Source organism: Zootoca vivipara, chromosome 7 (genome assembly GCF_965207765.1).
Source record: "Zootoca vivipara chromosome 7, rZooViv2.hap1.1, whole genome shotgun sequence".
Classification (NCBI taxonomy): domain Eukaryota; kingdom Metazoa; phylum Chordata; class Lepidosauria; order Squamata; family Lacertidae; genus Zootoca; species Zootoca vivipara.
The window spans coordinates 36,269,139-36,293,485 of NC_142590.1; the positions used below are offsets into that span (position 1 = coordinate 36,269,139).

The 24,347-nt window shown below is 42.6% G+C and overlaps 1 protein-coding gene across 1 annotated transcript in view; it reads left to right on the forward strand.

The window, feature by feature from the left end:
* LOC118088169 (FRAS1-related extracellular matrix protein 1-like) overlaps window positions 1-24,347 on the forward strand; it is a 106,764-nt gene that overhangs the window by 53,102 nt on the left and 29,315 nt on the right. The window contains 4 exon segments of the mRNA XM_035121448.3: window positions 599-740; window positions 8,120-8,315; window positions 13,968-14,232; window positions 23,540-23,954. Coding sequence (XP_034977339.2) covers window positions 599-740; window positions 8,120-8,315; window positions 13,968-14,232; window positions 23,540-23,954 — 1,018 coding nt within the window.

Genomic DNA, 24,347 nt, shown 5'->3' on the forward strand with positions numbered 1-24,347 from the left:
TATTATTTGTAGTAATTTAGTACTGGCACATAGGGAGATTTTGTTCATTTAAAAATGGCTAGGTATTTCAATGTTAGTTCCATAACAAAAGTGTGTTGTTGTAAAAATAAGTATGGGGTGTATCTTTGTTAGCCAGAACGAATTAACCATACCTGCCAACCCTATGGAATAGGCGAAAAGGACTAAAGGCTGATTAAGTTATCCTTCAGGAATGACTAATCAAACCCCAAACTGACAGCAAGGACAGGTGGGGTGGGGATGGGGTTACAATGCCAAAGAGGGGAAGTATGTTGCCACTTGACACATGAGATATTCATCCAGTGGAGGAGGCAGCAGCTCTGCTATATTAGGTGGGGCCTTATTTTTGTCTCTACCCTGCTGAATGAGGCGGAGAGGACTTCCTGCTTTTAATAGTAGGGGACATCTGAAATAGAGGGAGTGTCCCAGGGCTCTGCCAGACTTCCGCTTGTCCCAAGTAAGGGCAGTGTTGTACGTGAGGCAGAAATTACATTTATACTGCGTTTGAAAGATGATGCTGGATTCTGAATCGGCGTGTCTCCTCCCCCGCCCCATGCAATATTTATTTCTGACCTCTCAGGAACACAGGCTTGGAAGTTGAAGTTCACGAGAACAAAGTTATTTCCAGTGTGTCATTAGAAGTTGAAGACAAAGATTCTTTGAGGAATCAGCTCCATTATGTCATAAACAACAAGCCAAGATATGGACACCTGAAATTAAAGGTAACAATGATTCTCAGCGTTTTCCTCACACACAGCCCTGTCAACATGTGGTTGCGAACCATAGGCACAGTGAAGGTTGTGGGCTGTGTGTGCAAAATAGTACATACAATTTAGGAGGCAAGTATTGGGATCAGGCCACAACTATAATGATTACAGATGAAGCAGGTTTGATATAGGCATTGGGCATGTACCCAAAATTCAATCAGCCCCGCCTGCTGGTTGATGGACAGTTGGAGTTGACCAGTGTCAGTTAGGGGTGAGCCCGATGGCATGGACTGAAAACAAGAAAAAAGTGACCATTTGACACACAATATCATGTGCTATTTTATTAGTTTTATTTCCACGCGAAACATCTTATATGTGACACATGTGCATTTCTCTGTGCTGAGGAGCCATACTTGTCAGTAGTTCTGTGTCGAATATCCATTGCGGTGATAAATATTTGTGTTGCTATGTTGAAGATGCTTAAACTAAAGATAGACATAGCAGAACAGGATGGTAGTGTAGAAGTGTGAGACTTTCTCTCCTCTCCCTTTCTTAGTATGAAAGGCAAAAAGAAACTACGCACACGGTGTCTCTTAAGTTAACATATAATAATAGTGTCTGATACCATAAAAGCAGTTAGCCTTGTCTCTTTCTCTCCTTCCTGTTTATTTTCTGTCCTCAAAAAGGTCCTATATATTGATGACCTGTTCCGTTGCTCTTTGAGCCAACGCTCTGCAGCTATAGCAAAACGTTTTAACTGGCTTGTATATTGGCGTGCTAAACCACTAGGCTATAGTCTTCCTTTTATAATTAAGTAACTTGAGAAATCTGTTGGGATCAATAAATTTTGAGAACGCTTACATAAAACAGAATATAAAGTGGATAGTCTTGCCATCAGAAGCCCATAAAAGTCAGTCCCTTTATGTGACACCTCTACAAATGGCATTATGTCATTGCATAATATTAGTAGGAAACTAAGATTTTTGTGCAAAACCGTAAAATGTAATGAGTTTCACATAATCTACTCATATAAACGGAAAAAGAGCGAGAGCGGGCCTTTTTTGAAAGTGGACTTCCAGCTTTTTGGCATCCTGAAAACATAAGGAAATTTGGAAACTAGCTGAAAATAAAGATACGTTTCAGTAGTGGGAGGTTGATGTGATCTTTTTGCTTGGTGGAAACATGCACCTTGGCTGTTTTAACTGTTCAACTAGTGGTCTTAACTGGGGAAAGGGAATAGCAAAAAGATCTGAAAATGGAAAATAGAAATAGTGCCAAAAGGGTTTTATTCCTAACTGAGCTAAAGTACTGTGTGTTGGTTTTTTGTGATCTCTAATAATGGAAGCTAGAAAATCCTTGCAGATTCCTGCCCCCACCCCCTACTTTGGCATGAAGTCTTGCAACCAGGAATGGGAGATAAATTCAATTTGGCTCCTTTCGTAATGCGAACCTGCGTAATTTGCAGTCCCCGAATCGCACATACATCATTTTATTTGTGTGCCGCCTTTCCACAGCCAAAACCATGCTCAAGGTAGCTTACAACATAAAGAACTACAGGATTACAAACATAGAAAGTAGTCATAAACCATAAATAAAAGAAAAAAAGGACATGCCGAATTGAACTATTTCCACATAAATCATAAGATACAAAACAAAGATACAAGAAGTTAACATCTTAACAGCAAAAACCCACCACCAACAAAAAACCTTAAACAATACCCCAGCCCAAGATTCTGCTCAGATTTTGTAGCTGGAGTCAGTCAGAGCCCCACTCCCCCAGGTCAGGTGGGAAAAGGCCTGCAAGGCAGGGAATAGGTCTTCCAAGACTCAAAGCAATACATAAAACCGAAATGTAGCTAACTTTTGAAATATACATTTCTCCAAATTTAGCAATGCAGTTCTCCAGCCAACTATTGTGTACAAAATTGCACATATTAGGAGAAAGTGTGCTTAAAGCGCATGTATAAGTGAAAATAACATTTTTTAAACGAAAACTTTCTTTTAAAAAATTGCAAACTGATGCAGGAATGTGGAGAACTAGACTTAAAACTGAAAAAATGAAAGAAATGTAAATTGGCATTTTTGTCTATCCCTACTCAGGTTATGTCACATGCATTTAGTGTAAAGGTAAGAACTTTGTTAAAGATGCTAAAAAGATTTGTAGCAAGGCATAACCATTAACTGTGGGCTTGGAATGTGCTCAGAGCATAAAGTTCATGCTAAAGCACTTTTCTCTGGTCTTGGACAACAGCACTCAGCTTAAACTCTACACTTGTAGAGGGGTCCCTGTTAATAATAATAATAATAATATTTTTTTATTTATGCCATACCCATCTGGCTGGGTTTCCCCAGGCACTCTGGGTGGCTCCCAACAGATTAAAAACAAAACAAAACATTAAAAACTTCCCTAAACAGGGCTGCCTTCAGATGTCTTCTAAAAGTTAGATAGTTTATTTCCTTGACATCTGATGGGAGGGCGTTCCACAGGGAGGGTGCCACCACCAAGAAAGCCCTCTGCCTGGTTCCCTGTAACCTCACATCTTGCAGTGAGGGAACTGCCAGAAGGCCCTCGGAGCTGGACCTCAGTGCCCGGGCAAAACGAGAACACTGTCCAACCATCTCGTCCTCTGTCGTCCCCTTCTCCTAGTGCCCTCAATCTTTCCCAACATCAGGGTCTTTTCCAGGGAGTCTTCTCTTCTCATGAGGTGGCCAAAGTATTGGAGCCTCAGCTTCACGATGTGTCCTTCCAGTGAGCACTCAGGGCTGATTTCCTTCAGAATGGATCGGTTTGATCTTCTTGCAGTCCATGGGACTCTCAAGAGTCTCCTCCAGCACCAGAATTCAAAAGCATCAATTCTTCAGCGATCAGCCTTCTTCATGGTCCAGCTCTCACTTCCATACATCACTACTGGGAAAACCATAGCTTTAACTATACAGACCTTTGTCGGCAAGGTGATGTCTCTGCTTTTTAAGATGCTGTCTAGGTTTGTCATTGCTTTTCTCCCAAGAAGCAGGCGTCTTTTAATTTCGTGACTGCTGTCACCATCTGCAGTGATCAAGGAGCCCAAGAAAGTAAAATTTCTCACTGCCTCCATTTCTTCCCCTTCTATTTGCCAGGAGGTGATGGGACCAGTGGCCATGATCTTGGTTTTTTTGATGTTGAGCTTCAGACCATATTTTGCGCTATCCTCTTTCACCCTCATTCAAAGGTTCTTTAATTCCTCCTCGCTTTCTGCCATCAAGGTTGTGTCATCTGCATATCTGAGGTTGTTGATATTTCTTCCGGCAATCTTAATTCCGATTTGGGATTCATCTAGTCCAGCCTTTTGCATGATGAATTCTGCATATAAGTTAAATAAGCAGGGAGACAATATACAGCCTTGTTGTACTCCTTTCCCAATTTTGAAACAATCAGTTGTTCCATATTCAGTTCTAACTGTAGCTTCTTGTCCCCCATAGAGATTTCTCCCCATATCATCATATTTGCCCCCATATCATTCCCCATTTCTCCACTCAGGACAGAAGCCCATCTGTTCGATTGAAGCTGGGTTTTAGACCTGCCGAAGAAAAAGAAAATAATTAAACACCAAACTTAGCAACAGCTAACCTCAAAGAAGTGGGACAAACGCCTCCATTCCAGCATTATCAATGCCCACCGGGGCTGCAGCTGTTGCTGTTCCAATGTGGAATGAATCTATGACATTCCCAGAAGGATCGTGCTTGGAGTCCAAGGCATTGCAAACAATAACCCCAAATTGGAATTCTGTTAAAGGAGCACCATTAGCATGACAAAATAAACGTCTCAGATTTTTGGAGCACATTGCACAGTCAGTTTTAGACCTCCTGGTGCCCCTATCAAAGAACACTACATCCTCAATAGCCAGGGTCTAACCTGATGTATTATTTGTTGGATGTGCCAGGAACTCAGTAGTGTTCAGGGCTCCGGAAAATGCCACCCAGGCAACTGCTGCAAATAAAGAAACCTCAAAAGGTGAGAAATGCCACCAAAAGGACCTGAAAATGGAAAAGTGTAATAGTGCCAAAGGCTTATGCTTAACTGAGCTAAAGTACTGCATGCTGCTTGTTATATTTTTGTTGATTCCAAATAAAGGAAGCTTGAATATCCTTGTAAATTCTTTAGCAATGATGAAAGTGTTTTGCAGTACTTGTTTTTTGCTTCTTTTAAACATATAAACTTTTAATGTGTCCAATCGGAAGAAATCCTGTTGGGTTTAGTGTTGAAATTTCACTAATTTAGCAAGAGGAAGGAAATGGTCATCACAGTGAGGTGTGTTTACACTTCTGAATACCTTGGATATGTGTCAGAATTAAATATGGTCTGTGAAGAGGAGGGAAATGAGTTCACAGCTTCTCCATCATTTCAGTTCATGTACATAAACATATTTAATTCATGCAGTCAGTGAAAGGGTAATCCAAGTAAACATTTCAATGAGCTAGGACTGCATCATAAGAGCACTTGGTGAATGGCTGCATGTGTCTGTTCACAGTAGCACAGTTCTGTAGTAATAGAAAGCTGTGTGTTGTCCGTACGTCAATTAGCCTGGAGGAGTCTGTTTCCGAGGTCCCCCCCTGCTTAAAGAATTGGGCTCTCCCCACACCTCATCCCTCCACTGGCAGCGATGCTCAGCTTTGAGACAGTAAATGAGCACAAACGACAGTCCCCACCAATCATTACTGGACTGGCAGCTTATAGAAGAGCTGGATGTTCCACCCTCTGCTCTCAACCAGGTCCTGATCCTGGCAGGTTCTTCTTAGTGTCTTCCCTTCCCAGCTAACCTCACATACAGCTAGCTAGAGGGTAGCTCTTGAGGTTGTGTCTGGCTCACCAGCTCCTCTCCTGTGGCCTTTGGGGGCAGATGAGGGTGGGGCAGTCTGAGAGCCAGCGAGGATCCCTGGCATCTGGTGTGATGACCTGCAGACATGGGGCAGGAATGTCTGGACAATACTCCTTTCATGTTGGAGAGACACAGTTTTGTGGTTCACCTTAGGTGCCAAAACGTGTTGGGCTGGCCCTAGCACAGACTGAAGAAGATGTCTTTATTTTTTGTACGAAAAAGCCCTTCAGTTCTCCACAGGGATTATATTTTGTCATAAACCTTAAATCTGGCTGATATTACACAAGACTTGATTCATTTTTCTGGGTCTATATTGAACCCCACTTGGAAGAGATGGAGACACTATATGAATATAGGGCCACTGCATTAGAATGAAGAAAATGAATGTTTAGGGAGGCTTTTAATGTTTAATAGATTATTGTGTTTTATTTTTCTGTTGGAAGCCACCCAGAGTGGCTGGGGAAACCCAGCCAGATGGGTGGGGTATAAATAAATTATTATTATTATTATTATTATTATTATTACTATTATTATCCATTCTGAAAGTTTTTCAAAAATTGCTTGCTTTTGGATAGAGAAACTAACAGCCGTAAAAAAAAAAAAAGACTGAGCTAGTGACATAGCTTCAAGGGATAGACTTATTGTGGGACAACCATGCTGGGTTGCTTGGTTGCATGTATTATTTCCATGTTTTGTTGCTGTTTGTTTTGGAATACGGTAATTGCAATAATGCACGCCTCTAGTCCTGATTCGTATGATTAGTCACATCATAGATGCTGCATTGAAATGAAATGTTCGTGATATACTTAACCACTTGGAAAGCAACCTTGCCCAGCTTGTTATATACAAAGATGTATTTTCTTTTTTTTACATAGATGTATTATTAAGTAACAAACTCTATATAAAAACGAACCTAAACGAACAGGGAGGTAGAAGTCCTGAGTGTTCTATTTTCAAGTGGCAACCACACTACTACTAAATGTGTGAATTGGGCCTTTGTTTTGCATTCATTGAATGGGCAGCAGATTAGGTGGCCTTGATACAAAGTGAACAGGCTTTTACATCACACCTACTCTGCTCAGAAATGACTGAGGCTTAAAGCTCTTTACCCTTATGGTACCTGGCTCAGGCCTCATGTAGATGGTTGACTGCAATGTCAGACAGCATCAAACCCTGGCTGGACAACATGCAGTGTGTATGCAGATTGCATGTAGAACCCCTTCATCAATGCCTGTTGTTGGAGAGAGTCTTTTATCTGCTTTCTAAGTGCGGCATTAATAGAAACCCTCTGGCTTATATTATGATAGCATCTAATTGTCTTGAACCTTCTCTTGGAATAAAACCAGCTTCTAGCTAGGTAAGCAAGCACAAGTTGAAACACCTGGGCATCAGCTAAGGACATCAGGGTGTTCTACAATGGCTCCATCTGCATCTCTTGGCATCATGCACCAGGGCTCCCCCCCCCCCCCGTGTGACTGGTTGGAAAGCAGGATCCAAGAAGAGACAGGTTGATGATGCTTGTCTAAAAGGCACACAGAAAAACATTGCTTTTTGGCACACATGCTAATAGGTTAGGCAGATCTCTGTGTATTTTCACAAATGTTAATGGTCAATAAATAACTAATGGCTAATTACCCAAATAAGTTTGAGCAAAAGGGGTATAATGAAGCGTCCGTTTTATAGTAGTGTGGCAGGTCTTCAAAAGACTCAATGAGCCAATACACTGTGATGGGCTTGGAGAGGGAAGTCCTAGGTTCAAATCCCTACTCAGCCATGAAGCTTCTTAGGCTACCATGGTTTTATGAGGATAAAAACTGGAAACAAACCACCAAATGTTAAGCACTGGATACAAATGTGGTAGAGAAACTAATGTTATTTCTCTGAAATAAAGTCAATCTGAAACGGCTTACAACATTTGTAGATGTTTTAAGGATATGCAACAGGGTCAGTCACAAGTAACTAAATGCCACACTAAAGGGTGGCTTCCTTTAGAAGGGTAAAAAAGAAGCTCAACATCCTTTCCCACCAGTGAAGGGCCATAGCTCAGTGGTAGATCATTGGCTTTGTACACAGAAGGTTCTGGGTTCAATCTCTGGTATATCCACGTAGGACTGGGAATGTCTCCTGTCTGAAGTCCAGGAGAGCTCCTGCCAACCAATGGTCCAATTCTGTGTAAAGCAGCTTCTAAAATGTTCACCATATTCCTCACACTGACTTCTGCCACAGCCTTCAGACTTCTGACTAGGCCCATATTGTGGTAGCTAATGATGGACCTGCAGCTCTATCCCATTGGCTTCAGGCCTTGCTGTCGGTGAGTGAGACTTTAGATGGTTCCACCTGCTGCTGCTTTTTCTGTCTTTTACCATTCTAGGTTCCAAGTGTATGTAGGGGCATTAAACCTTGGTCAGCCCCAGCTGTTCAGTAGCTCTTAAAAGTTATACATATTGAACAGCTGTGAAGATGGCTATCTCTATAGCACGTGCAGCTTATGTGTGCGCATGCATTTGTTTCACCCACCCATTCCATGATGTTTTTCAGACCACATCAGCTTGGAGCACTCTGCATCCTGGAATGAATTTCACTCAAGACGACGTGGACATGAACCGCCTCTGGTATTTCCATACGAACGTACTGAGTCCAGAAAGTCACGACAGCTTCCGATTTTTTGTGACAGATGGGAAGAACAGATCTCCACCAGAAAGCTTCTATATTTTCATTAAAAGTGTGGCTAAAGGTAGGAAATGAGGGTTGGAGAGTTTGGGGTTTTTTACTTTCAGTGTATTATTAGTTCTTTTGGGGGACCAAGCTGTGTTGCATAATTACAGAGGGGATCGGTAGAGGCCTTGTGTCTCCTTATGTGACACTGATGTGCTTTTAAATGCATGGGTGAAGTTTGTACGCCAGCGATCTCTAAAGGATGCCATCTCTTTCCAGGATTCTGATGAACCAGCTAATTAGAATCCAATCCATTATGCGCATAACTAATGGCACAAGTTTACAGATCTGTCGCCTATTATGACTGCATTCCCTCGTGTCTGTTCGTGACTAGTGACCAAAAGGAAGAGTTCAGTTCTGAAACCTCTGAATGTGCAGAGAGCCAGGATTATATCCCAGTTGAATTTCAAAGCTATCAGAAGTCTAGGCAGCTCTCAGAGTTCAAGGCTCAGCGTTCTGAGGAGGTGTCCTTAGGAGATCTTGGAATCTTTTGCAGATGGGAGGAGGGGATATGTTACAAGCCAAGCTGACTCCTCTCACTATTCTGTCTTGAGGTGGGAGGGTGAAAGCCCACAGAATCGCATGAGGCCTGTTCCAACTATTGTTGCCGAGGCTTTTGGAAGTGAATAGAAATCACGTGGAGACACACAGGAGTCCTCTGAGTGTTAAATATTTCTAAATCTGTGCCAGGTGGTTTTAATTTATTGAACATAGGTTTTTGTGAAATAGTGCTCCTGTCAGGAAGAAGATTGGCATAAGAGAAATGGAAGCAGCAAAATCTCTGGGGGTCTTTTTTGGCGAAAAACCTCTATTGAGTCCTCCTGTGACTTGTGCTCATAACTGCTGAAGAAAACAGGGATGCCATCTGTAAACTGTGATTCATAAACACTCTGTCAATCTGCCACGTTACCCTGACATCATAAAATAACAAGGAGCAGTATTGTAATAAAGAGGGGAGGTTTGCAATCAACCAATTAAATACATCTAATTTATTTTGGTTACAGCTGAGGCTTTATTTATTAGTAAACAGCTGCATTTATTATAGAGATTTTTATTTTTATTTAATCCGGACAAGTCAGTGCCAACTGGCACTTTTGATAATCTATTAATCCTAAATAATCATCTGGGTTTTTCATGTACCGTATTTTTTAGGGGGTAGGCGGAAATAAAAATAATTCAAAATTAGACTACAGAATTTTAGCATTTTTCAAGTGTTTCCATCAAAGTTGCTAGAATCAATGAGTTGTTGACATTTTATTACTTCATATTTACAAGAAAAGAGGGGGTTGAATACATAAATGCTATTCCTCCTTCCAACCCATGCCAATAGGAGCCTTAATCGAGCTCCAGTTTTGTTTTTGTTTATGAGAGATCTATATGTGGGCTTAACAGAGCAATCCTGTGGTCACATTATGCCTGGCCAGCAGATCCTGTCATGCTGCACTAGTGGAACAGCCGCTATATCCAATTCAAGGAACAAAGAAAACGTACAACCCAAAGAAAATACAAAATTGGCATAAAAACAAGATGACACCCAAGCTTCCCTGGAAGCACCGTGAAAGCCTACCATCCAGGGATTGTGCCACAAACATTAAGATGCAACACTGCAAGAGATGGTTTTCTTTCAATGTTGTGAACCCCTGATGACTTCTCACTCCTATGAAAGCTTCCCCAAGGGGCATTTTGAGCTGTACGTTAAAGCTATAGTTTATAGGCACTGTACAGTAGCACAGGTGCTCTCTGGGCAAACTCAGCCACAAAACGGTGCATCACTCCCAAGAAGACCTCCTTTCCCAGAGTGGAGCTGGAAGGAGGTATGGCAGCCTTGGGAAGGGCAGGAAAGAGCAGAATGGCAGGCAGTGGGATCACTGTGAAATTAAATCTGGATCTCACATGCCAATCAAGTTCAAAATATCTTTATAAATATGACAAGCCCAGCTCTACCTAGCGCAGAGTCAAATAAAGGAAAAGCAAACTGAAATCCAGGAATCTTCCTGCAAACAGTGGATTTAAGATTGCAAACATTTGCATTCTACTATTAATCTAATTTTTCTTGCTGTTAGGTCTTTTTTTTATGGTGCTATGTGTCAAAGGTAACAGGAATCAAGGAGTGCAATTCATTCTGAAGTTGTCCCACTGAATTCTCATTAAGCATTGTAAGCCAGAGCTAACTGTACCCTATAGATAGCACAGGGATTCAAGACAACTGGAGTGATGCAATTGCAGAGATGCCTGCTAGTCTGTTTCTTTCTCATTATCTTCGGCACACTATGTAATGTAATGCTTCAGACTCTACAAGGTGTATCTCTCTCCCCTCACCCCACAAGAGCCTTTCACATTGGCCCTAGCTAGACCCATGGGACAAGTCTGTTAGGAAACTGACCTGATACTGAGGCTACAAATGGAGCACTCCAGCATCAGGCTTACACTGTTTGCCAAGATGGTGCAGAAGGTTTGATCTTTTCACCACCACAGTTTTCGGGACACTGTTGGAGACCGCAACAAAAGGTTGCAGAAGAACAAAATTGAAAAAGAAAAAAGTGGTGTTTTTTTTTTGCCAGGGCCAGAGCATTCTAAAGCCAGTTGCTTTATGCTGAAAAAAGTGATGCAAACTAATCATGGTAAATGGTGGAAAATGCAAAGATGACTGACTGACTGTAGGCTCATCAGCTCCAAATCAACCTCAAAGATATCAATATAGTTTTAAAAAATGAAAATTTCAGAACGTTTTTCTTTATATACTTTCATAAGGTGATGTACAAATGAGTTTTTTTTCCGATTTGAAGGCTGTTGACCACCATCCATATTTGCTACTGTGCTTTCTCACCCTGCCTTTTGTGTTCTCATTTTTTAAAAAAAACAACAACACGCTTTCTTTCTTTTTTTAAAAAATACTCTCATTTGCCATCCTATGTACACTTATTCATAGTTGGAAATGGTGTTCCAATGCAAACAATTTCAACTCCTGATCCTAGTGCGCCAGCGATCCAAACGTGGACTGCTTAGAATTGTTTGGCTGCCCTTTGGAACATAACATAAGCACAGAGGGAGATCATAAGTAAGAAACGGGGTCTGGGCTGCACAGCTGCCTCCTCTCCCCTCCTCTCTGGTACTAATTCTCCCTCCTCTTAAGTTATCATGGCATAGTGTTGCTTACGCAGCAGTGCTAATCGAGCCGAGATTACCTATTAGGGCCAAACTAGGCGAGACAACATTCGTGAAATCCATAAAGAAATGTCCAGACTGAGATGCTGGTAGGCATGAAAGAGTGTTTTAACCCCTTTTCCCCTTCAATCTGGGTCTCCGCAAGCACAAATAGCAGGTACATGGGGTCTGATCCTGATTGGGAACACAGCAGGGGGCAAAGGGTTAAAGGCTTCTTACTTCCCTATCAGGAGCCTATACAGCTTGGGGTCAGGATACCGAAAAGATTGTCTCAACCATTATATATAGCCAGCCAATCACTGAAGGAAGAGGGTCTTCTGCAGATACCATCTCATTTGGATCAGTTCCATAGGATTTGGAGTTGGACTCTGAAACTCCTTCCTGTTACATCTTACTTATTTTTTAATTCATTAAATTTATATTCTGCCTTTCCTTCCAAAAGAATCTATTGTCTTTTGGTCACCTATTGAACTACTTCCTTTTTTCAGCAAGCCTTTAACCTGGGTATTCTTATCTCTGTCTATATCTATATTATATTTTAAATTGCTTTATATTGATGGTTTGCTTTTTTGTTAATTGCTTTGGAGTGTTTCATGCGATGCAATTTATAAATCACATACATACATACATACATAAAATTTGGATTTGTCCCTCCACATCTGCTATTCACTTTAAAGTCTAGTTTGGATCTTACCCAAGATTTGCAAACCACTTTAAAACTAATTTCTTTCAGATCCAAACTTGACAGGGGCATATTTCATGTGTCCTTGTCTTTCACCTATAAAGTGGGAGGCTGGACAAGTCTTTCTTTTAGAATAAAAAGAGCATGTGAGAAAGGGATGCTGAAGTTTTTTCCTTCCAGTCCCCTCCCAACCTCCTGAGCCTTTCCTCTTCAGGCCACTGCCTTGAGCACTTGTCTCTTTACCTGCCTCTGATACTGAGAATGGAGACAAGTGGCTGGTGCAACCACCTGAGGACCGAAGGTGTAAGAGAAGGTTCAATGCTACCCGGGCGATCTCAAGACATTTTGCTGCCTGAGGCAAAAGGACAAGATGACATCTCCCCCCCCCCCCGCATTCCACATACAGAATCTGAAAGTACTGGCAGTTGAATTTTATTATAACATTCAATAGAGCAACATTTCCCACTGTACCCACTGCAGCAAGCTAGTTTAAGAGGTGCAGAGCAAGTAAGCTTAAGGGACTGCTGCTGCCCCTTGGCTTCCCTCTCCTGAGGCAGCTCTCTTACTCTGCCTAATAGTAGGGACGGCCCTGAGTGCCATTCTCCAATTGCCACCTCTGGTGCATCAATAAAATGTTAAACCCTGGTTGAGAGGAGGCAGAAATTCGTGCCAGAGAAAAGGGTGGTGGAGGAGAAGGAAGTACCTGTGTCTATGGTCCCCTTTGAATCTCTTAACCAGTGTTATGTCTGCCAATTTTTCATGCACTTTGGGGACTTTAAGGACTGCAACAAATCCAGTAGCAGAGGAGAATCACCCTTGACAAGGTTACAGCATCACATAACCCCATCAGCTTAAAGTGTCACGCTGTGCTTAGCACATTAGGGCATTTTGTCCATCAGCCCATGTGGGCCTATTAACTTAATTGTTCTTTGTTGAAAGTGACCCATTTGTGTGCGAAGAGACAGTTTGCAATAATAATTCTTCATGAAGGGGAGATTATGTGGCCAAATTGTGCCTGTACCTGCATGTTAACCTCCCCCCCCCCTTGTGTACTCATGTGCATTGCTGAGCATGCCCACATGGGTGATTATATACAGTTATACCTCGGTTTAAGTACGCCTCAGTTTGAGTATTTTCAATTTAAGTATTTCGCAGACTTAATCCACTTTCCATTACTTTCAATGGGAAAGTTCGCTTCAGGTTAAGTACGGACTTCCGGAACCAATTACACTCATACCTCGGGTTAAGTACGCTTCAGGTTGAGTACTTCGCGGACCTGTCTGGAACAGATTAATCCACTTTCCATTACTTTCAATGGGAAAGTTCGCTTCAGGTTAAGTACAGACTTCCGGAACCAATTGTGTTTGTAAACCGAGGTACCACTGTACATTCTTCCCTAAACACAGAATCCCTAAGGAGGAATGTACCTTCCGAAATCCCACCCTTTACACGTGCAAGTCTCATGCCACACAAATGAAGATAAAGGTTTTCTCCGATAGCTTTTAGTTCTTATTTGGCACAGAGATCTTTACAGGCACCAAAGGAATCCTTTCTCAGCCTGGTTTGGCCAAAGTCTCTTTTGTTAATCCCCGCGAAAAGCTTCGTCGCTGTGTTGCTCTTAACCACTTCCCTTAATGTCTGTTTTTCTGTGAGCTGATTTCACTGCCTCCCCCCTCCCCATTCAACCCAGTTCCCCCTATGGAATACTGAAGGACTGAGGCACACCCCCCCCCGCAAACACCCACCCACACCCTTTAATTCCTCCCCCCATGCCTGATGCTTTTCTCTTTCTCTCCCTGCTCCCTCCCCCCCTTTTTATTTTAGGTGACATTGTTCTATTCACCAAACCTGTAACTTTAACAGAGGGTGACAGGGTGACCTTGACGACAGATGTTCTTATGGCAACAGATGGCACTGGCAAACCCGGGAAGCTGCTGTATGCCATTTCTTTGCCACCTGTGCATGGTCAGATTGAGTACATCAATTATCCCGGCGTGCCCATTTCCCGTTACAGCCAGTTGGATGTCGTGGCCCAGAAGGTTTGCTACGTTCACGACAACAGCCACGAGGCTAGTAAGGACTCATTCAGGTGAGAAGTCCTCCCCAATTATCTTCTCTCCTCCCTGTGCTCTCCCCTCGCAAAACCCGGCTTTAAAACACGGGGAAACATATTTCAGGGGGCTAAATGTTAACACAACTTCTGCACGGCTCTTGGTGACCGTATTACAATGCTGAAATGCCCTGGCATGAAAATGCAGAAAGCGTGATATGTCCTCTCCTAAGTTCAGCCGTTTATTAACCGTAATGTTTTAAGGCCCCCAGTCAAGAGCAGTGGAAGATGTGCACACATGGCATTGCAAGATTTTCCGTACTGACTTTTTAATGAATTAGCATATGAATTCAGATCCATGCGTTGCAGTGGAAGCCTCCCCCAGCCACGCACCCGCCACAGGTATCAGGGGCAGCAAAGAGAGACTGCTAATTCTGTTACTGTTCTGCTCCATCTGAAACTGCAGTTGATCTCTAGGGTAGGGTTTGTCTTTTTTTTATTTTTCCAGTCGGCAGTGGGGGGGGGGGAAATCCACAATATTGTCTGAAATCATTGGTGGAAGTTAATCCAGATGGTGGTGTCGTTACTAAAGAAAAGCATATGTTGGCTATTATGGTACTTAAATGTAATGGTTTTATATACCTCGAGTGGGCAGAAGATTGGGGGGGGGGAATACAGCAGAATTTCTCTCTTTACACCAAGTACAGCAGAAAATAGATTTCATCTTCCCTTTCTGCTGAATTTCCCAACAGATGTGGCAAGTTTAATGGATTAGAAGCTCATTAATACAATCCTCCTGTAGGAAAGAAGCACCCATATTGCTTAAAGCAGGAACAGGATAAGGACTTAATTTATAGCTCACTTGGGTATCGTCCTCTTCTAGGTGCTTTGCTCTTCTTCACATACAGAGGCGCCAAGCATAAATTATATGCAAACATGAGTATTAGGGTCCCAACACCATTTTTTTGTTTTGTTAGGAAAAGCAGTTTTGGAAGATGATGATGACAGAGAGCAAGGAAGCGGGGGTGGGGTGAAGAGTTGGTGTGCTTAACTCTTTCCCTGCCTTGCTGACAGCTTGCAGCTGAAACCCTGTGGATGTGGAAAGCTGCCTGGGACAATTTAGGAGACAAGATGCAGGGAAGGTGTTTTATTCTCCCCCCACCGCTTCTTCCCCCTCCTTTTCAATCGCTGTCTCCTGTTGCCGCTTTTCTAAAAATAAAAATGGTGCTGGTCCCCTTAACTTGTTACTTCTTTCCAGTTTAAAATCGAAAATTATTTATACTCCCTTTGCTACTAAATGGGCACTCTAACTAATTTTATTCTTGCAGTGATTAAGTGTGTATAATTTCCTATGAAATGAGTTAAATTAACAAGGGGAAGAAGCAATCGGTAAATCATGTAAACGGTCTTTTTCTAAGTGAGGTTAAGACCATCATTAAATAAATCACAGGCCCTAAAGCATGGTCATTTTTTCTTTTTCATTTTTGGTATGTGGAAAATATTTTCTTCAATTCTCCCTTCCTCATTAAACCTTCTCTCTCTCTGCTATGTGTGTGTGTGTGGGGGGGGTCAGCTTCATTAGTGTGCTGACTAATCCTGGTTTGTGGCTTAAAAGGGTGCAGGTACCCTTCCTAAACTCTTAGGGAAATTCTCCTCTGATCTCTCTCTCTCTCTCTCTCTCTCTCTCTCTCTCTCTCTCTCTCTCTCTCTCTCTCTCTCTCTCTCTCTGCATCCCATTTCTTTCCTCCTTACCAACTTACCTTTCTACTCTTTTCCTGTCCCTAAACTTGCCACTATCATATTTGCAAGGTTGCCTTGTGGGGCAGGTGTGAGCATGGGGCTTCCCCTTTTTATTGTTCAATCATAATAATTTTGTGCTCATGATGGTATCAGGGTGATTTTATGCAATCCTGTTTTCAGTGCTCCCCCCCTCCATATCTGCAAAAGCTTTGCTTGTTTTCCAGTCAGTTCATGCCCTGTAACTCCCTGTTGAGATCCTGTAACTTTCTTAGACCACAAATGTTCTGGGCTGGGTTGTCCCTCTTTGGTGCGTGAGTGTGCTTCAGGGGGCAGTAATGTGGTATCCTTGAGGAACCACCAGAGAACAGCTAATAAAGCAGAATTGTTTGTAGACTGTCCACCCGAGTGGCTAGTTACGCTGCTGCACTAATGCACAAATATTGTGTCCCTGGCATATTGCAGAATACACTAGCAACCCACTCACCACAGCCAATCTGGAGGGACCTATGATTACTGATTGCCCTGTTCCATACAGGACCATGCTGTGAATAAGAAAAGAATTGTTTTCCACCTCAACAGCCACTCATCCGGGCCTCTTTGCCTACATGTTTCTCAAACACATGTTGAGTTGAGATTAACTCAGCGCCAGCATGAATTCAGATGTTGACTACAATCTAAAATTTCTTTCCAGTCCAATTTCAGTGGGTAGGGAGACGTGCCCTTTGTGGGCAACAGGTGTGCCTACAGGTGCTTTCTTGGCAACTTCAGTGATGATCAGTAATGTGACTTGATTGAGACTGAGCTTGACCACCATCATGTCTAGTTATGGCCTGCTGAGGTCAACTCTGGATCCAATGGGGAAAGTTTCCCCTTGTACAGACCTGGAACTCCAAACTCTGCTCCATCCAAAAATTGTGCCTGAAAGAAATTTCAGATGAGATGGCGGCTGATATTTTATTTTGTCTGAGATTCAATAGAGTTGAAACCGCTGGATTTTAGGATAAGGTGCAATTTCATTTACTTGGATATAATACTGATGGCCTGCACAGATATGAAATGTGAGTTTCTGAATGGAACTATGACACAGAGGAATTGGGTGTTGAACTAGGGTTCATTCATGGGACTTTTGCCTTTGCACAAATTTGGAACGTATTAGAATAGCCCGCCTCCAGAGATAGATGGATCCAAATGCTCCTCTGATGACTCTTCAGGATTTCCCTCTCATATCTACAATAAAACCTGTGAAAGCTTTGGTTGACCTTTGGAATGCAGAAACTGTGTGAGTGATGGACACTATCACTCTTGTGCTTAGTAGACCCAAGCTACTTTCCACATCACATCTGATTTTGGCTCTTGGTATTTCAAAAGCGAGGTGCCCATACTCACATCACCCAACTTGCACTGGGAATTTTACATCTTAATGTTAACTGGATGGTGGTGGTGGTGGGGAGATGCAGTGGGAACAGAAAAGGATTCTGAACACAATCTCAGCTACTGTTCTTATTGTATATTCCAAGAGTCATTCCTTCTGCTGCAAACCATTCCTGAGGCTGAGCTCCACCTCTGACACAAAATAATCCTGATGGCCTCTTTTATTCAGATGTCCTTCTGCCTATTCAGAAAGTGAGCGCTTCATTGACATTGGATGGCGTGGAAGGACACCCATGGAATTCAGACAGTTGTGAGATTTGGATAATTGAGGTTCAGATAATGGGAGATTTCATTTTGCCTACACATCTGTTCAGCGTAAAACTTGCGTTCTCTCCCATTTTAAGATTAAAAAATAAATAAATTCCCAATTGCTCTCTCTTGGTAGCTTGGAAGCAAGCTGCTGCCATAATGTTGTCAGCTCTCAACCATATAACTGGATCCAATATCCTTTCCTGAAATGGAGGTTGAGCACATGAAAGAGATTAGGTGCTAAGTATGTGTAGGAGAGGACACCATCTGTATGGCCCTTCCAGCGCTCTGCATTGGATGATTTAACCAGGTACACAGGGAGGTCACTGTGGGGGTGGCGGTGGATATAGAAACATATTTCCAGTGCCTACAAAGGGTTAAAAGGAGAGGGATTAAAATATCCTTTTATTTTTAAATTTTTTTAAATAAAAAAAATGTGCACTCTAAATTAATTTCTGCTGGTAATCCTGATCGGGTTAAATAACTCCTCATTATTCTGCTACGCAGCTGAGGCTTCTCAAAATGTTTATCTTGTTTTGTAACTGGTACCTTCTGGCATATTCCAGTGCCAACTCTCGTAGCTCCTGCTATATTTCATTCTCACTATTTTTGGAATGGAGCTGCTGGTTCCAGGTGATTTAATAAATTGCTTTTTTTTTTTTTGGTGTGTTCCTTTTAACTTACCCATCTGCGCAACACATGCGTAACTTGCAATCTGTTGGCAGTTTGCAGAAAGACAAACTGTCAGAGCTGTGTGCATTTGACAACTTTGTTCCCAATTAGATTAGTGGTAATTTTAACAGATTTCAGGCCAGTCGGGAGAGTGGAGAGGGGGGAGGGGAAAGAGAGAGAGAGAGAGAGAGAGAGAGAGAGAGAGAGAGAGAGAGGAATGACATGTTATTAAAGCATCAATTTTGACAGACCTTGAGCACATAGAGCATCAGTGTAAATTATATTAAATGCTTTAATTAAAGCTATGAAAGATTTACCCTTTTAAGCAGTAAGTGATTGCACAGCAAATATAAAGGGAAAGTGGATAACAGTTTCCTAAATGGCTTATGCTGTTCAAGACGGTGCACCAGTCGCTTCTTTCACCGTAATCTATGAGTGTAATGTTGGAGGCATCGTTAATTATTCATAGCCACATCTATGTAGCAGATGTGATTAAAAACATGAAGAGTAGCAGTTGGAGACTGGAGCACTGCCTATTTCTTTCTTTTTCTTTTTCTTTTTTTAAAAAAAGCAAAACAAAACGCCGTGGTTCAAGCTCCCTTTCAATTCAAAGCTGCTTAAAAATTTCCAGAGAATATTTAGTGCTGCGGTTAGATATCTCTGGTTTCGTGTGCATGCACATGCTTGCCCCGTAATAAAGAAGCTCTTATTGCTGCAGTACAGTGAATTCTTACTGATGCTGTATGAGCTCCAGGGCTCACTTGAAGTTGCCCTATTCATTTCAGCACAGGTAGCAGATCTTACTTACAGGTCTGTCCCTGTGACAAATGGATTGGCTCCTCTGTTGAAAGGAAGGTATCGCTCCATACACCCAAGAGCACAGGCCAGGCCCTATTGGGTTTGCAGCACTGAACCTTGGACTCCTCTGCATGTTTGTTTGTTTAAGGTATTTATATACTGTGGAATTGTCAGAATTTGTTGCTTGGACTGAAGAGCAGAAGAGAACTGGGTATCTAGATGTGTGCATCTTTGAGATGCACAGCATGGTGTAGTGGTTAAGAGCGGTAAGACTCGTAATCTGGGGAACCGGGTTCGCGTCTCCGCTCCTCCACATGCAGCTGCTGGGTGACCTTTGGCTAGTCACACTTCTCTGAAGTCTCTCAGCCTCACTCAGCTCACAGAGTTTTTGTTGTGGGGGAGGAAGGGAAAGGAGAATGTTAGCCGCTTTGAGACTCCTTAGGGTAGTGATAAAGCGAGATATCAAATCCAAACTCCTCCTCCTCCTCCTCCTCCTCCTCCTCCTTCTTTTGAGCACAGGGGCGAGCTGGGACAGAACTCTCCGTGGGGCCTCTGAGGAGTCTGCCTGTCTGCCACCCTACAGCTGAGGGGGAGGCGGCAGGCGGACTGTTTGGGGCAGCACAGAGTCTGCGGGCACCCAAGCCACCATGTCACTCCCAGAAGTGGCTCAGGCACGCTGCAAGCCTTGCAGTGAGTGCCGCCCAGCATTTTGTCACCCCCATCAGTGGTGACACCCAGGGTGGACTGCCTCCACCGCACCCCCTTCCTCCACCCCTGTTTGGGCATTGGCTTTTAATCTATATCAGTACTGTATTCCATTACCTTCTGTTTTGTTCGGTATAATGGTCACAAACATTCTGTGGCTGCACAAGAACTCAGCCTATTAGCAGGGGTGGGATAGGGAATCGACAGACAGACAACAGACAGACAGAAAACAAATGACCGAAAGATTCTGCGATGTGCGGTATGTGCATGATGTGTACGTCACACCATAATGATGCATGGGAGCAAAGAAGGGCCAAGTAGAATTAGTTGGATATAATATGGGGGTACTGGGATGAGTGATTTATTTTGAGAGCATAATTTGAATTTCTACAGTTATAGACCAGGGTTGGGGTGCAGCTCTGGAATCAATAGCCTAAGAACCAATGCACATAAAAGTGCATCAAAGCATAATTACAATGTGCCATCTCCACTCAAGGATGTTCCTTGATTTTACAAACATGGACATTTGTGCACAACAACTTTTGGTTTAGAAAAAGTTCTATTTTTATTGGTTTGTTCAAATATACTGCTTATTTATTGAAGTTGCTAAGCTGTCTTATTGTGAGAAGGTACAATAGCCAGAAGTCTGAGCCTTCTGGTCTTTTTTTAAATAGTGAGCTCCTCATATCTCGAAGCAGGCCATGGTTATAGTCAGCCCTGCATCTTGGGTGGGGCAAATGGGTGCACTGCCATGCTTTACACACACCCTGGATTTTCCCCGGGAGGGGGGGTGTTGTCTTTTTAATTTGTGTCATGACAGACAGTGACAGCCTGCATTTTAAAAATGACAGCTTGTTTGAAGAAGAGGGGCAATATAAGAATAGGACCCAGTTATTATGACGAGTAGAGCAGGATTGGGAGCCTATTTTGCTGATGGGTGAAAGAAAGAGATAACTTTAAATGAACTGAAAAATTTGTACCCTAGATTACTAGGGAGTCCTTCTTCTTCAGGTGAAAGAGGACTGCAGCTACAGGCAGTCAAGCTTTTGAGCCTGGTATTCCTGGGAATCTCTCAAAAATTCCAACAGATTCAACTTCATTCACACCTGAAGAACAGCGAGGGCCTTCATTTTCAAGCAGAAGAGTTCTAGAGATATGAATGGTTAGAGTCTTCTCTATAAGCTGATGCCACGTTCCGCTATGCTTTAGCATTTGATTCCTGTCATTTAATTCCTAGTGTTCATACTAAATTTTTCTGGTAACTTGACCTTTACACAGCCTGTTATGTAAGTTAGCACACTCTCTGCATGGAGGAAGAGGGAGGGGGAGGGGCAGGCAGTGCAGACACACTCCTGTAGTGCTGATCAATAGCGGCGGAAAGGCAGCATGGCGAGCAAAGGAGGCCCGGCCATGCTCTTTTTCACTGTTGCGTTATGATAGAACTGGAGGAAACTCCAGGTACTTACCTGGCTCAGGTGAATATCTATTTGCACCACACAGCAGTCAGAAGCTGTAATTGTAGAACACTATACTACACTATCAGCTCACTTAATTTTCTTACAGTAGCCCCTGGAAATGATGTGTGTGTGTGTGTGTGTGTGTGTGTGTGTGTGTGTGTGTGTGTGTACTAAAGTAGCACTGATAGCAGACAACATTTGTCTTAATTAGCGCTAATGTGTGAGAAGTATCCAGAGAAGCGGCAGATATTGACATACAGAGAAGCCTGAAAGCAGCTATAAGGAAATTAACCAGTGTGCCTGAAGATATGACATCTCCCAAGCTTTGTGTCTGAATAAATTCTTGGTTATTTGTTGAAAAGAACACAGTGAGAAAAAACTTAAATGGTGTTTCTGAAGACTAGGCAAGTGAAACGTATACTGAGGGCAACAGAACAAAATGAGAATATCTACTGACAAAATGCCAAGAACCTATCGGTTTAAGTACACAATTGGTTCCGGAGTTCTGTACTTAACCTGAAGCGTACTTTCCCATTGAAAGTAATGGAAAGTGGATTAATCTTGTCCAGACGGTCCGCGGAGTACTTAAACTGAAGTGTACTTAACCTGAAGCGAACTTTTCGATTGAAAGTAATGGAAAGTGGATTAATCCGTTCCAGATGGGTCCACGGAGTACTTAAACTGAAAGTACTCAAACCAAAGCGTACTTAAACCAAGGTATGACTGTATTAAATCGTCGTCCTATGGGGCACAGTTCTGTGTTTTGGTGATGGATAACAAGTAGCATTTAGAGTATGACAGTAATATCCGGTCTACTCAGGGGAAAAGCTCCATTCAGGTCAATGGGATTTACTCCCAAATAGGCAGGTATGGGATTACAGCCTTAGAAGATTCAAATCATTCCTTGCTTATTGCCAGAACAATAATTGCAACAACCCTGTTAGGTAGATCACAATTACCTTCTTGCTGATGGTGAGTTGTGGCTGACAGATTGTGGTTCCCAGCTATGGCTGCCTAATGAGTTTATGGTAGAAGGAAGACTTGAACTGGGAACATCCTGAACTACAGTTCAGTGGAAAGGGGTGTGACTTGGGACCAGAGCACATGATCTGCATGCAGAAGAGCTGAGGTTGGATCCTGGTCATCTCCAGGTAAAGGATCCTGAAAGGGTCCTGCCTGAAACCTTGTAGAGCCTATGCCAGTCAGAAAAGACTGCACAAAGTTAGACAGAATAGTGAACCTGACCCTTGGGATTTTTTGCTGGTGAATCCATTGACACTGAACATTTACTGTGCTGTCGTGGAACGTTCATAAACATTTGATCTGTTGCAAGAATGGAGCTCTACATAGCAGGTTGCTTGAAACAGTCCCATGACACACACCAGTCTTTACTTTTTTTTGCCTTCCTCCTTCCATCCATAATAGCAACATTGCTCTGCCTTTTGGACACTGCTGCCAGTACCAAGAGAGGCAAGTGAACTGAAAAGCTCCAAGCCACTTTGGGTTAGGCCTAACCCCCCTCAAGCCTACAGGCTATGGATGAGAGACAGTGGTTCTCTTAGGCCTTTGGTTTCAGTTGAACCAAGTAAACTTGCAACTTCATTAATTCATATCTTTTCTGCCTCCCCCCCCCCTGGCTTCTGACTCAATCTATTTATTTATCTAACAGATTTATATGCTGACCTTCTGTCAAGGGACCCCAGGCAGTTTACAATTTTAAAATATTAAACACAAATTTCAAAATATAGAACAGCAGAGATCTCACGGGCTGACTGATTGTCCCTTCAGGAGCCAACAACATGAGCAATTTGGCTGGGCTGCTTTTACTTCCTCCTCTTTTCATTCAGTTCTAGATTGCAAGCTTTTCAAAGTAAGTCCATTCACAGGACTGGCATTGGAAGTTGGCATAACTGGGCACCTGTCAAGGTCCATTCACCAAGAATCCCGACCTTCCTCTTCCCTACCACCAGTCCCCAAGACCCCTTGACCTTGCTCCTTTGTTGTTACTGCCAGTTCACCTACCTGCTCCAAGGAGTAACTATTGGGAGGAGAAAAGGAAAGGACAAGTAACGTTTTGTCCTCCCCTTCTATGAAATGGTACAAGCTGGCCCAGAGAGCAAAGCAAATGAATGGGCACACAGATAGCTGAATCCACTGAGAGCACCATGCCCAATGGTGTCCTAAAAGCAGGAACTGGGCACTGCCATTCAACTCTGTCTAATGCCATGTGTAACAACAGAATCATATTTTAATAAATAAATAATCTTCCTCTCTTCTCTTTTTTTCTGAAATAGCTTTACCATCAGTAATGGTCATATGGAGAAAAAAGGCCTCCTAGAATTGAATATTGAGCACAACGACCAGATTCCGCCTACACTGCTCACAAACAAAGGACTCCATATTGTGGAGGGGAATATAGGTTTTTTAACTTCCGATATTCTTCAGCTTACAGATGTAGACAGTCCAGTGAAAAACCTCACCTACCTCATCACACAGTATCCACAATATGGACATTTATACGTGGGGGAAACTGTCATCTACTCGGGCCAGTTTACACAGCTGGATGTGGATAACGCAAAAGTGTACTACAAGCACAATAGAGGAGGTGGACACATTGATAAATTCTCATTTATAGCTACGGACAAAGTCAACCATGGATTTTTGGTTAATGGGCAACTGACAGATGCCTCCACAGAATTTACAATACAGGTGTGTATAGAAATTAAATATATTTCTTCTTTTTTCTAAACATGGTAAATGCACTCACATGAGGCAAGACAGTATTTTACCACCTGAGAGGGAAAAGTTGATGAATTTATCGTATCAAACGTTATGGTGGGAATTGCGCCCTAACCGTTGACTTGGGTCCAGAATGTATCTTCTATCCATAAACATAATAAGAGTCTTCTGGATCAGGCCAACGACCCTTCTTGTTCACCATCTGTTCTCACAGTGGCCAACAAAATAAATGTCAATAGTACATAAGTCCAAAAGAAGGACCTGAGCATCTGGGAGGCGTTCAAAGGCATACAGCCTCCAACAGTGGAGATAGAAACTAGCCATTGTTCATGGAAGGTTTGAGAGTCAAGAAAAGCTCCCACT